Raw genomic sequence first — 13,446 nt, 5'->3', positions numbered from 1 at the left:
TTATGCGAATGCATTACTTCCTGGTTTCCATGGGAACAGAACCATTGTTCAGAGATTGAAAGGTAAACATGTTTTAATAGTCTGAGGGAGATGGTGCTTGTCAGTAATTCGGCACAATGGGGTTGATTTCAGGGTGCATGAACATTCTGAAGCAACATGTTGATCTCCTGTGTGATCATGTTGATTGTGCAACATTCATCATTGCACATTATTTCCAAGAAGTATGTTCGCTTTTGTAATCTTTCAACAAAATCACTTGATTTTCTTTTTACATCAAAAACATCTTGGGTGGGGGAAAAAAACAATACCATTAATACACAGCTTACAATTTATGATACCAGTGTTGTCAGATTTTACTGCTGATTTTAAAAATGTATTTTGATCGTAATCTTGACCAACTGTTTTGGAGATTTCAGACTTTCCCCATTCAGGTAGGTAGGAGCTGTACTATTATAGCACTTGTATCCAAAGAAAATAGCTGCCCGGGAGTGTTCCAAAGATGGCCGTCAAGTGGCCTGACTTGCCTTGAAAGGGACTTTGGGAATACTTGGTCAATCATTCAACTCCCTCTTAATCGCAGCATTAATCTGTAGTCAAATATTTTTGTACAAAATTAACCACTAAACTGTCAAACTGACCATTGTCCCAGGTTAATTATTTCCTAAATATCTGTGCTAGTTTCATATCTTTGTATCTTTCTTCTGTCTTCTCATAAAATTAATCTAATTTCAACTCAAATCAATATTAAATTCCCATTTTTTTATTTATTTGCTTAGTGCTGTAATAAAGGGATAATGTATAGTCAGCCTACACTTTGCATTTGGGTCCTGATCACCCTGTCAGGGTTTAATTTGCAATAATAATCATCTGACTGTCCATTATCCCGTACACAATATCATCGAATTTCAAATACAAATTGATACTATCAAATCCCGCCCTAAATTATTTCTGGCAGAATATGGTTCTCAGCAGTACATTGCATCTCAAAAGTTAAATGTGTTGTGAATGTCTTTCACGTTGCCTTCATTAACTTTATTGCACAATAGCATGTTTTTATGCAGATTTTGTATGACAAGAATTAAACATTCTATATGCCAAACACTTTCAATCAAGCACTGTTGATTATCTGTAAGTGTTTGTTTATAAAAAAATTAAAAAAAGAGAGAGAGACAGTGATAGAAAGGAGGGTGTTTTACCTTCTCTGCACTGCCCTGGTCTCTCCTCTGTCTGCTGATGCGTATTGGAACCGTCACCTCATATGAGGAGAGTTGAGAGGTCTGCTGGGATACTGAGCCTATGAACAGAGACAGTCACATCACAACACCTTCAACCCCTCATCAATTAATTATAAAAGCATTCCAGGAATCATTGCAAGATAGAAAAAACAGACGTAAATATCAAATGCAAAAAAAAAAAAAAATCAGTAGGTCTTGTTTTCCAGTAAATAAAGATACATTTATAAAACTGATACATTTAGTTTTCTTACCCCATTGGCAATTTGCAACCATAAATCTTACTGCTATCTTATCTTGTTTTATAGATAGCTATACTAGTAAAACATATAATACAATTATACAAACAAACAAAAAAAATACTGATTAATAAAATATTTTATTTCTTCTATTTATTTATTTTTTTGCAGTGTATTAGCAATTGTCATTAATTTCTCCATCTATTTTCCACCCTTGTTCCCACTACAAACAAAAACATCTCTATTATAATCATAGATATTTAGATTGAGAGCAATTGACTGGTTGCAAGTCAAGTGCCATGCTGAGCTGTGCCATGTGCTCCTGGAAGGTGAAAACAGCACTGGCACTGGTATCGTGCCAGAGAGAAAAACCTCAGGAAGAAGTGAACAAGCCCCTCCTGATTGATCTGTCAACATGTTGGATGAGACTTCCTGTGCTGTTTTCCCGACAAGGATGAAGGGTAGATAAGACAAAACAATTTATAATGCTTCTAGACAAAACCGCACACAAATCTCTTCACTCTTACTGCCCTACACACTTCCTTCAAACAAACACTCGATCATCAAACTTGCTTTTGTCACAAGTACAAAAATAATTTTTACCTTTCTCTCCTGCCAGAGTATGAGTGCTAACAACTGTGTGAGAACAAACTCTCTATTTCTACACCTGAAATGCTAAAATTAGTTTGTTTAAGGAATAGTTCATCCAAAAATGAAAATTCTCTCATTGTTTGCTCACTTTCATGCCATCCCAGATGTGCATGACTTTCTTTAATCTGCAGAACACAAATTAAGATTTTTAGAAGAATATTTCAGCTCTGTAGGTCCATACAATGCAAGGGAATGATGACCAAAACTTTGAAGATCCAAAAAGCATAAAAGTAATCCATATGACTCCAGTAGTTTAATCCATCTTCTGAAGTTATATGATAGTGTGGGTGAGAAACAGATCAATATTTCAGTCCTTTTTACTATAAATCTCTACTTTCACTTCCATATTCTTCTTTTGTGTTTGGCGCACCCTGTATATCACCATCTACTGGGCGGGGAGGAGAATTTATATTAAAAAAGTATTTAAAATATTGATCTCTTCCTCAATCACACTTATCATATCGCTTCTGAAGACACTGATTAAACCACTGGAGTCATTTTGATTACTTTTATGCTGATTTGTGTGCTTTATAGAATTTCAAAGTTCTGGTCACCATTCACTTCCATTAAAAGGACCTATAGAGCTGAAATATTCCTCTAAAAATCTGTGTTTGTGTTCTGCAGAGGAAAGTCATACACATCTGGGATAAGAGAATTTTCATTTGTGGGTGAACTTCCCCTTTAAATCTATTTACAGTAATTTATTAGAGCTTACTGGTGCATTTTTTTTTACTAATGTCTAAGTAAAAATGTGATTGGCAGTGTTATACTACTTCTGAATAATATTACAAAAAAAACTTGTTAGGCTGTTATACTGTATGCATTGGGGAAATTTCATAGACATTTTTTTTTTTCAAATAAATAAAAATAAAAAGAATTTACATTTCTTATCATTGAATATCATTGAATCAACAGGACTTCCCATGACCTCAATACAATGATGGAAAGTTGCAGTTAAAGAATATATTAGATCTTTAATTGTTGGCTCTGCATAAAAGATGCAGAAAGTGAAGACAGGCAAAATTGACTCAAATTCATACCGATTTTACAGTCTGAGGAATAAAGATGCAATCCAAATGTCACCCAAAGACACCCATAGATTCGGAATTAGCCCAAATACACAAATATAGCACCGCTTAAGCTCCCTTTATCTGCATAAAGCCAGAAGAGACCGAGACGAAGGTGTATATATATATATACACACACAGACTACACATGATCTCCTTTCCACTACTAATGTAAATAAAACAAATATCTATATAGGACAGATACGTGAACAACTATAAATCCCCCTGCACTGTCCTACTGTCGAGGAATAGGGTCACACAAAGTGCAACTACACTTAAACAAGAATTTAAAAACATTAAAAGCCTTATATTTTCATGGCAAAATTATTTGTTCAGTCCTCTGATTTCAGGACCCGCAGAATAAATGTCAATGTAAACATGTAAATACATAAAGAGCACTGCCTGAGTTAAGTCAGTGCAATTTATGTCAATAAAAAAGAAAACTTGTCAACACTACAAAGCGCTGTGGACTTGATCCGTCTCCGTGTTCTCACCTCCACTGCAGTCGATGAGCAGCAACAACACACAGACGCTTCGAGAGAGACGAAAACAACACACTGTATGAACCATGTTTGTAAAGTGTCCGTTATGAGTCCAGCAAATGTTGCGCTCTCTTCCTTATCCAGGCGTTGTCCGATGTGCTCTAAGTAATAGCAATGAGCCCTCTGTACATCACATTCACATGGAGAAAAGAAAGCACCGTTTCAGTCACCTGGTCATGTTGTTGCGCGTTATGTTTAAGTAATAAGTTTGTTATATAGTTTGTCACAACCTTGGTGTGTGTGAATATGTGGAAAACAACTTCGCTGTTCGAGGTCTTTGGATTAAGTGATTCGCTCAGACTTCAATGAGCCCAGTCAGTAGAGGGCGAAACTGAGCATGCGTCACTGAACACTTGGGCTTTTTACAAGCCTTTACTTCTCATTTAGCTATGCAAACCCAAGTATTCCTCGCAGGATTACTTGCGTAAAATATGTATTTAGCTTGCCCACGTTCAAAAGTAGCAACTCTTTATGGCAATAATGGGGAAAATACGGCTATACATGCACAGCAATAAACCTAATGGCAAGATGAGTTAGGGATAGTCTAAAAACTATAGACTCTTTTCCTAAAACGAAAATCAGATGTTTTCTTTTTGAAAATATGATACCGTTTTTTTTTTGAGTACGAGTACCGTTACTTATTTTTCTGTAGTCGCCGATACAGATGTCGATACCTGTTATTATTATTTTTATTACGTTTATTTCAGTTTGATCATAAAAATGGTGTCTAAATAAATGAATTCACTAAAAATGTAATCAAATGAAAAGAGAACATATAATTTTATTACATTCTTTTTTTTTTTATTAATCAAATTAAGTGCTTTTATGCAGAGACTCACAACACAATCCAAAAGGATACATTGGAGTTATTGTTGTCAAATAAAGTGCTGCATGACAGAACATTTAAATATATATTTTATTTTGGAGTGATGGCCTTTCCGTGTTTTTGATGGTAGCTTTTCAGTTCCAGAAAAGCAGGTTGCTATGTGATCTAATGTAATTATTAAACTGAAAGTAGTCAATATATGACTCCTGCTCAAGGGCTTGAACATCGGGGGGTTGCAGCGTGAAGCATGTACATGTATCCATTGATCATGGAATTTTATTATATTAATTTATTATTTATTATAATTATAAATTTTTCCTTATTGGGACTATAATCAAAGTTTGCATAAGCAGACGTGTTGGGGGGGATTTCGTCCTTCAGATGAGAGGTTAAACAGAGGTCCTGACTCTCTGTTGTCATTAAAAATCCCCCACCCCATTGGCCCTTCTCAATCATGGCCTCCTAATAATGCCCATCCATTAATTGGCTCTAAATCCACTCTCTCCTCTCCACCAATAGCTGGTGTGTGGTGAGCATTCTGGTGCACTATGGCTGCCATCGCATCATCCAGGTGGATGCTGCACACTGGTGGTGGTTGAGGAGAGTCCCCTGTTCACTGTGTAAAGCGCTTTGAGTGTAGTGTCTATATAAATGCAATGTTCATTCATTCGGCTATTGAAAATTTAATATTTTAACTTATTTCTGCTCAAATGAACAAAATTACTTGAATGAAGATTCATTATTTTTTCTGAACGAGTCTCAAAGATCCAAGTCCGATCTTCCCATCACTAATCTACGCCTCTGCTCCCACTACAAAGTAAATTAGCACTCTGTTCGCTGTCATATGCTACAAACAGCTTACGGTACTGAAGATGGTGTTTTCTGTGTATGAGCCAATGAGGAGCTTTAAAAGGTAAGTGTAGACACAACACTGGCTCGACACATTCTCAAGTACTCACGTTTGAAGCGCATAGCACATGCAAACTATATATTCATCTCAATTAATAGCAGTCTTTCTGGTTTAATAATCAGACTAGGACATTATGTGATTTTAATGTGTGCATTGAATATTTAACGGAAAGACATTTGTACTTCGGGTACTGGTTGGTATAGGAGCATTTTTACGAGCATGAGTGCTGGACATCAACACCTTACCAGACCCGATTTCAGAATCAGAATCAGCTTTATTGCCAAGTATGCTTACACATTCAAGGAATTTGTCTGGTGACAGGAGCTTCCAGTGTACAACAATACGAACAATACCAAAAACAGCAGCAAGACATAGGTAATTAAAAACAACAAAAAAAAATTAAAAAATAATTATACATATACGTACATACACTCACCTTTATACATACCCACATACACACAAGTAGTGCAACTCTATTACAATCTGTTATATAAAGAACAAAAATACAGTGTATTATGTACAGAGCAATGTATGTAATGGCAGAAATGGATATGTTGGATAATATAAATAGACTTAAACTGTGTGTTGCACATAATTATTGCTCAATGGGGCAGTTTAATTGTTCATGAGATGGATAGCCTGAGGGAAAAAACTGTTCCTGTGTCTGACGGTTCTGGTGTTCAGAGCTCTGAAGCGCCAGCCAGAAGGCAACAGTTCAAAAAGGTAGTGGGCAGGGTGAATTCGATACCAGTATTGGGACATCCCTAGCTATTTTGATTATTATTCATTTAGGCCATATAGGTTATTATCAGTGAAGAACGCAACAACAAAAAAAATCTCCCCAGAAATGTCAAGGAACAAAACATAAGCTAGTTTTACGTCGGTCCTTGCCGATTAGTGTCACGTGATTTTGCCAGAGGTCCAGAAAAAGTAATGGGAAAGAGGTAGTCCAGTTTGAATGAATGTCAGTGATGTATTAGTTTGCTGAATAAACTGCTTTTGTGAGGAAATATCTCATAACTTAAATCTTCAACATGCTTTACATTAAGTATTAATTTTAGAGAGAACTATGTGTGCAGTTTACTTTTGAAAAAACAAAAGCTGTTTTAGAAAAAAATTCACTGAAATTTGTGCGACAGGTAGGAGTTATTTTGCGCTACTCCCTGTTCAATCCACAAATGCTGATTTGTAACAGTCTAAAAGCGATTCGACCAGATACTCTTTTATTTTAGATATCAAAGGTCAACTTGGATCACGTGAGTTTTCTAAACCAATCATAACCGCGTTCAGAGTGTTACGACAGTAAATCATCGTTTGCGGATACAGTATTAATGAATGAGGAGAGCCGTAAACTGACACATACCTGTCGCTAAATCGTCCGCGACTTCTCTTATAAAATCGCAATTTTATCGTATTAAACTTCACACATAGTTCATTCCAAATTGATTCTTTTGTGTAAAAAATGTTGAAGATTTCCGAATAGGTGGTAAATTAATTAATAGTTGAGCTGTTTCCTCACAAAAGCAGTTTATTCCGCACACTGAAGCATCTCCTCCATAGACATCCATTCAAAAAGAACGACCACTTGTTTCATCGCCAGAGTACCGTTGGGTTATGCTTTGATTTGCTTACCTTGTAAGTTGTTTTGTAAAGGGGTTCTGATTATGTGGTTGGCCTAGAGAAGAGTCACGTGATCACTGTTGACATCCTGCTCTCTCCAATGGCAGAGCCGCGGAGGTTGTTACGGTTATCCCATCATATAAGTGAGCCCATGTTGAGTACATTGATTTCTGTTTTTAGACGTTAGATCAGTCTAAGTTTATCCTGTCAATATGGACTCAACTGAGGAGATCTTTGAGGAACACCTGGAGAAGATTTTGAAGGGTGAGGGACTGGAGGTGGGAGAGTTTGATTGGGCCCCTGACCAACTGAAGCCTGTCACACTTAGAAAAAACGTGTGTTACATCGTCAGCGCGGTTATCTTTAACTCAAAGGTAATGTTTAGAAGAGCTGTATTATGTCATTTCTGCATGTCTTCTGAAGTCTTAACACAGCACCTTCACATACAGCAGCTAACGATATATCTAACCAGTTTCATTGTAGAAGTTAAGCATTTCTGTGGGGAATGACAGGTGCCCCTGTTGTTAAGATGAGCAGAATGTAGTTTTGTAGCAAGGCTTAAAAGCAAAGGCAACACATTCAGTCCATGTGGCTTTCTCTGCACTTCACATAAGGGATTTATTAACTTATTCAAATACACTAGAATGCAATTCACATAAAGTCATTTTGAATTTATTTAGGTTATTATTATGTTCTTAAAGTGAAAAAGAAAGTGGTGTAACCATCAGGAGGCAGAAAAAAGTCGAAATAAAAGCTGAAATTCTTGAAAAGAGAAATGTTGGCATACATAGATTGAAATAATCTTTTATAACTACATACACACACACACACACATATATATATATATACACACACACACACACAAACATTTTGTTCACGTCAAATGGATTAACCCTACAATATGTAGGGTTAATCCATTTGACGTGAACAAAATGTTCCTATTCAAAAAATGTCATAATATCTGATTTAAAACACACACAATCATGAAGATCTAAAGGCATCATCTGTATTTTTTTGTCAATGTTTTTTCCCAAAAAAATTACACTGATTAGCAACAACATTTAAACCACCTGACTAATATTGTGTAGGTCCCCTCTTGCTACAAAAATTACACCAACCTGCATCTCAGAATAGTATTTTGAGGTGATATTCTTCTCAACACAACTGTACAGAGTGGTTATCTGAGTTACTGTAGAATTTGTCAGTTCGAACTAGTATGACTGTTCTCTGTTGACCTCCCTCATCAACAAGGCATTTCCATCTGCTGAACTGCCACTCACTGGATGTTTTTTGTTTTTGGCAACATTCAGAGTAACTTCTAGAGACTGTTGTGTTTTTAAATCAGATATTATGACATTTTTATGAATAGGCACATTTTGTTCACGTCAAATTGTGTACACTTAATTGCATAGTCAAGGTGCAAGTGTTTTAATACCTTTTACTACACTTTTTGAAGTCATTGAATAATTTTCTTTTTCTGTAGAAAATGCTATAAATGTTTTTCAAAAGTTAATGAAACCAACATGGACACAAAAGATTATATTAATACAAACTTAGCACGTGACTTTTAAACTAGTTTTTTTTTCTTTAAAATTTTATCATCTTGGACAACCTTATTTATCAATGACCTATTCGCCAGTTATTATGCATGAACAAAGCAAGGGATTGTCTACAGGAATGACTTGACAAACTTTCAGGACCTTGCCCTCAACGGGACTTTGACTCATCAGGGACCCTGTGACTCATTATGCATTATTGATAATAGTAGTTTATTATTATTTACACATTACATTTAAAGTCTTGTTCATGATTCAGATATTGTTCGATTTTTAGCTTGCCAAGCTAGATTTCAGACCAAAGATGCTTTTGTGAGATTCGATGTGGCTAAACTCTGAAACTCTTATCCTATTATTTCTTGTTCTTTCTCTAACACGACATATGTTTAATATCTGAATTTGATATTTTTCAGAATTGATAATAGCATAACTGAACAGAGTTAATAAACATCTGCCCATATGGTTTTCAGTTATTTATCTTTAAAACAGTTGTGCATTATAATAGTTATGTGTGCCTCTCTTTACTTTTTATTTCTGAGCAGAGAGGTTTCAACTTGTGTTTCTGAGTTCGATTTACTCTGGATTCTGTTTTTTGCCTTAACTGTTAAATGTGTTATTACAGTATTGAACCCTTTCATACACATTGTGTCAAAAAGTGCCATTTTATGAAAAAGGTTACAAGGCAAAACTAATTATGACCTTCTGTCCTTCTTCAGACATCAGTTACAAAAACTGTATCTCCATCAAAGTGTGAAAATAATTCAAAACCTACAATATAATGACATTGTGCATCTCTGAATAAATCTGTTTATATTTGACACAGGAGGAGGTGCTGATGATGCAGGAGGCAAAGAGAGAGTGTTATGGCTCCTGGTACCTCCCTGCAGGCCGGATGGAAGAGGGTGAAAGTATTCTAGAGGCACTACAGAGAGAAGTCAAAGAGGAGACCGGGGTAGATTGTCAGCCAGTCACATTGCTGCTGGTTCAAGAGCAAGGGCCACAGTGGGTTCGGTTCAACTTCCTTGCTGAGGTTACAGGTTAGATTGAAGGACTGATTTGATTTGGTTGTCATGCATTCTCTCCTTTAAACCAATATTCCAGGTTCAAAACCAGTTTAGCTCAATCGACAACATTTGTGGCATAATATTAATTACTACAAAAAAATATTTTTGACTCGTTTCTCATTTATTAAAAAAAAGGAAAAATTGTGGTTACAGTGATGTGTTTACAATGAAAGTGAATAGGGCCAGTCCATAAATATTAAAATACACACTTTAAGACATAACAAGACGTAAACATTATACATGTTAACAGGATTTTAGTGTGAGAAAATAGCTTATTAACCTGTGTAATCTATGTAACGTTATATCCAATTTTAGAACTGGTAACTGGTAGCTGATAATTTTAGCTGGGTATGTGATTTTAGCACACTGAAGTCATGGTTACACATATAATGTTTATGTCTTGTGGCTATACTTTTGAAACTGTCTGTGTATTTTAATGTTTTTGGACTGGTCCCTTTCTCTTCCAAGTAAGTGCCTTTCTTTATGGGGGTCGAGTCGAAAATATTTTCTGTGGTATTCAACATAATGCTACAAATGCTGTAGATTGACCTTAACTTGTATTGAACCCAGAACACTCCTTGAAAGCCTACTTGTAATCTGCACCTGCAGAATGCCCCTGAAAACCCATAATTTACAAAATTCTGCACATTTCCCTCCCCCTTACATGTTCATTTATTAAATAATTTGATTAATTTGATCATATTTTCAGTTGTCTTTAAGAGTATAGTAATTTTTACATTTTAATTTAAAGGAATAGTTCACCCACAATTACAAATTCTCATCATTTACTCAACCTCATGCCAGAACACAAATTATGTTTTTTAGAAGAATATCTCAGCTCTGTGGGTCCATACAATTAAACTGAATGGGGACCAGATCTTTAAAGCTCCAAAAGCACATAAAGGCAGCAAAAAAGTAATCCATATGACTCCAGAGGTTAAATCTATGTCTTCAGAAGTGATATGATAGGTGTGGGTAACAAATAGATCAATATTTAAGTCATTATTTTTCTAGAAATCTCCACTTTCAAACAGCTCTCCTAAGAGCTCTTCTCTTCTAAGAGTTCTTCTTTTGTTTATAATAATTTTCATTCTTCGTGCATATCGCCACCTACTGGGCAGGGAGGAGAATTTATAGTAAAAAAGGACTAAAATATTGATCTGTTTTGCACCCACACCTATCATATTACTTCTGAAGACATGGATTTAACCACTAGATTTTTGCTGTCTTTATGTGCTTTTTAGATCTTCAAAGTTCTGGTCAAAATTCACTTGATTGTATGGACCTACAGAGCTGAGATATTCTTCTAAATATCTTAATTTGTGTTCAGCAGAAGAAAGTCATACACATCTGGGATGGCGTGAGAGTGAGTAAATTATGTCATTATTGGGATAACTATCCCTTTAATTGTAGTATCAATCTGGGCCTTTTTATATGTTTGTAACATAGGTTACAAACATACATCCTTCTGGCAATGTTTCTATGTTGTAAAAACAGAGATAAATTTAAAATGATCTGGGAATAGGTTAATTATTAGGAATGTATTTACCTTTGAACAGATTTAAGAAAGTATGCTTTCTCCCATTATACCACCTTCCATCCATCAGGGGGTGCTCTAAAGACAGAGGCAGATGCTGAGTCACTGCAAGCTCAGTGGTGGGATCGCAAGTCTCCTCTTTCTCTTCGTGGACGTGACATCCTGCCTCTCATTGAGGCTGGGATCAAATATCGTCAGAATCCCTGGTTCCCTACATTACAGCCTGTCGACTTACCTTGCCATGTTATTTGCCAAAGACTTTTTCTTGCTTTTATCTCCGGCAATGGTAACCTTGACAACAGTGATGAGGACCACCTTTGGTTGTTGCTGAGCAACAATAAGAGGGCTAATGCTAGTTCATATTCCCATCTTCCTATTGCAGTATCAGTTAGAACACACACAATCACATGGACAGCACTCAGACTGGTTCAGGAGTGCATGCCTTCATCACACAATCAGCTAAACGTTAACACTTGTGGAATTCTGGGAGTGCAACACAACGGGCGAGTTCCTGGGAAAACAGATGGTGTTTGCTTCAACACTCTTGTGTTATTGGAACATTCAAAAGGAAGTGCGGGAATCAGCAGCCCACCACCACTGGAGAGTGACATTTATAGATGGCATGAAGTGACCAATATGAGCCTGAGAGCAAAGATACTACAGAGAATTAAAGAAGGGTCAATCCTGCCTGTTCACAGTTTACGTTGATGCTTTTTACTTTAGTTTGGGGGCTTTTGCCACTCTGTAGAGAGAGAAGACAGGAAATTAATGAGGAAAGAGGGGGAATGAGGTCAGGGCATCACGCTGACCAGAACTGAATCTGCATCTCCCACATAAGCACCACTGCTTAACGCTTCTGAACCTGGTTCCAACAGCAACCACAAGTGCATGAAGTAACTAAGTAGACTTTATATAAAGCATAGACATAACCTTGCACTCTTAATAGTCACTTCGTTTTACTCTTCATTTGAGACAGAAGGAAGGTCTGGAATCCCACATCTGGGTCTCTCTTTATAATCTCACAATGTTATGAGAATATCATTCTCTTTAAAATAGAAGACTTTATTCTATGGCTTGAAATACCTCCAAAACGCATACATAGCACTTTCCCACAGCTAATGATATACGGTATACAATTTAAAGTAGGTCCTTAGTAGGTCCTTAGTAGGTCCTCGTGGTGGCGTGGTTATCACCTCAATCCGGGTGGCGGAGGACAAGTCTCAGTTGCCTCCGCTTCTTAAAATGTCTATCCGCGCATCTTATCACGTGGCTCTTTGTGCATGACACTGCGGAGACACTCACAGCATGCGGAGGCTCATGCTACTCTCCGCAATACACGCACAACTTACCACGTGCCCCATTGAGAGCGAGAACCACTAATCGTGACCACGAGGAGTTCACCCCATGTGACTCTACCCTCCCTAGCACCCTGGCCAATTTGTTTGCTTAAGAGTCCTGGCTGGAGTCACTCACCACACCCTGGATTCGACCTTGTGAATCCAGGGGTGGTAGTCAGCGTCAATACTTGCTGAGATACCCAGGCCCCCCTTTTGAGAAGTATTTATAGAGCTTTTAGTTACCATCTATTTAGCATTTTATGTAATAAAAGAAAAATACTGCAAGAACAGACTTGAACTAAAGGCTCCATTTCCCATAATATAGAGTAAGAGGTTGCATGAAAACATGGTCTTGATTTACAACCATTTTTATATTATTTTCAGTTTTGTTTTTTTTTACTTCTGCTTGACATAATCTTAAACAACCCCCCCCACTCCCCTTTAGTCTTTAGTACAGCTTGTATATGATGAGATCATGGAGCTGGTGGATGTTAGAGACCTTGTGCTCCTCCACCTTTTGTTTGAGGATGCCCCACAGATGCTCAATAGGGTTTAGGTCTGGAGATATTCTTGGCCAGTCCATCACCTTCACCCTCACCTACTTTAGCAAGGCAGTGGTCGTCTTGGAGGTGTGTTTGGGGTCGTTATTATGCTGGAATACTGCCCTGCGGCCCAGTCTCTGAATGGAGGGGATCATGCTCTGCTTCAGTATGTCACAGTACATGTTGGCATTCATGGTTCCCTCAATGAACTGTAGCTCCCCAGTGCCGGCAGCACTCATGCAGCCCCAGACCATGACACTCCCACCACCATGCTTGACTGTAGGCAAGACACACTTGTCTTTGTACTCCTCACCTGGTTGCCG

General features: G+C 37.1%; 2 protein-coding genes across 3 annotated transcripts in view; one reads left to right on the top strand and one right to left on the bottom strand.

The window, feature by feature from the left end:
* Positions 1-4,030, bottom strand: part of adam9 (ADAM metallopeptidase domain 9) — a 50,042-nt gene extending 46,012 nt beyond the window's left edge. The window contains exons 1-3 of one of the 2 annotated variants that reach the window (XM_052108804.1): positions 3,962-4,026; positions 3,684-3,854; positions 1,197-1,294 (exon numbers count right to left, since the gene is read on the bottom strand). In XM_052108804.1, the coding sequence (XP_051964764.1) occupies positions 1,197-1,294; positions 3,684-3,759 (174 nt within the window). In that variant the 5' untranslated portion in view covers positions 3,760-3,854; positions 3,962-4,026. Of the gene's footprint in view, positions 1-1,196; positions 1,295-3,683 lie in introns of both variants that reach the window. The other variant, XR_007968904.1, reaches the window with a different exon arrangement.
* A 3,163-nt stretch (positions 4,031-7,193) lies between these two features.
* Positions 7,194-11,977, top strand: LOC127631037 (8-oxo-dGDP phosphatase NUDT18-like). The gene is made up of 3 exons (XM_052108983.1): positions 7,194-7,461; positions 9,467-9,680; positions 11,315-11,977. Exons 1-3 carry the CDS (start codon positions 7,300-7,302, stop codon positions 11,950-11,952), a joined length of 1,014 nt encoding a protein of 337 aa, XP_051964943.1. The 5' UTR covers positions 7,194-7,299; the 3' UTR covers positions 11,953-11,977.
* Positions 11,978-13,446: the final 1,469 nt, after the last annotated feature.

This window comes from Xyrauchen texanus, chromosome 37, assembly GCF_025860055.1.
Source record: "Xyrauchen texanus isolate HMW12.3.18 chromosome 37, RBS_HiC_50CHRs, whole genome shotgun sequence".
NCBI classification, from domain to species: Eukaryota; Metazoa; Chordata; class Actinopteri; order Cypriniformes; family Catostomidae; genus Xyrauchen; species Xyrauchen texanus.
Note: the sequence above shows the minus strand (reverse complement) of the source record. Positions and strands in the feature narration are given on the sequence as shown.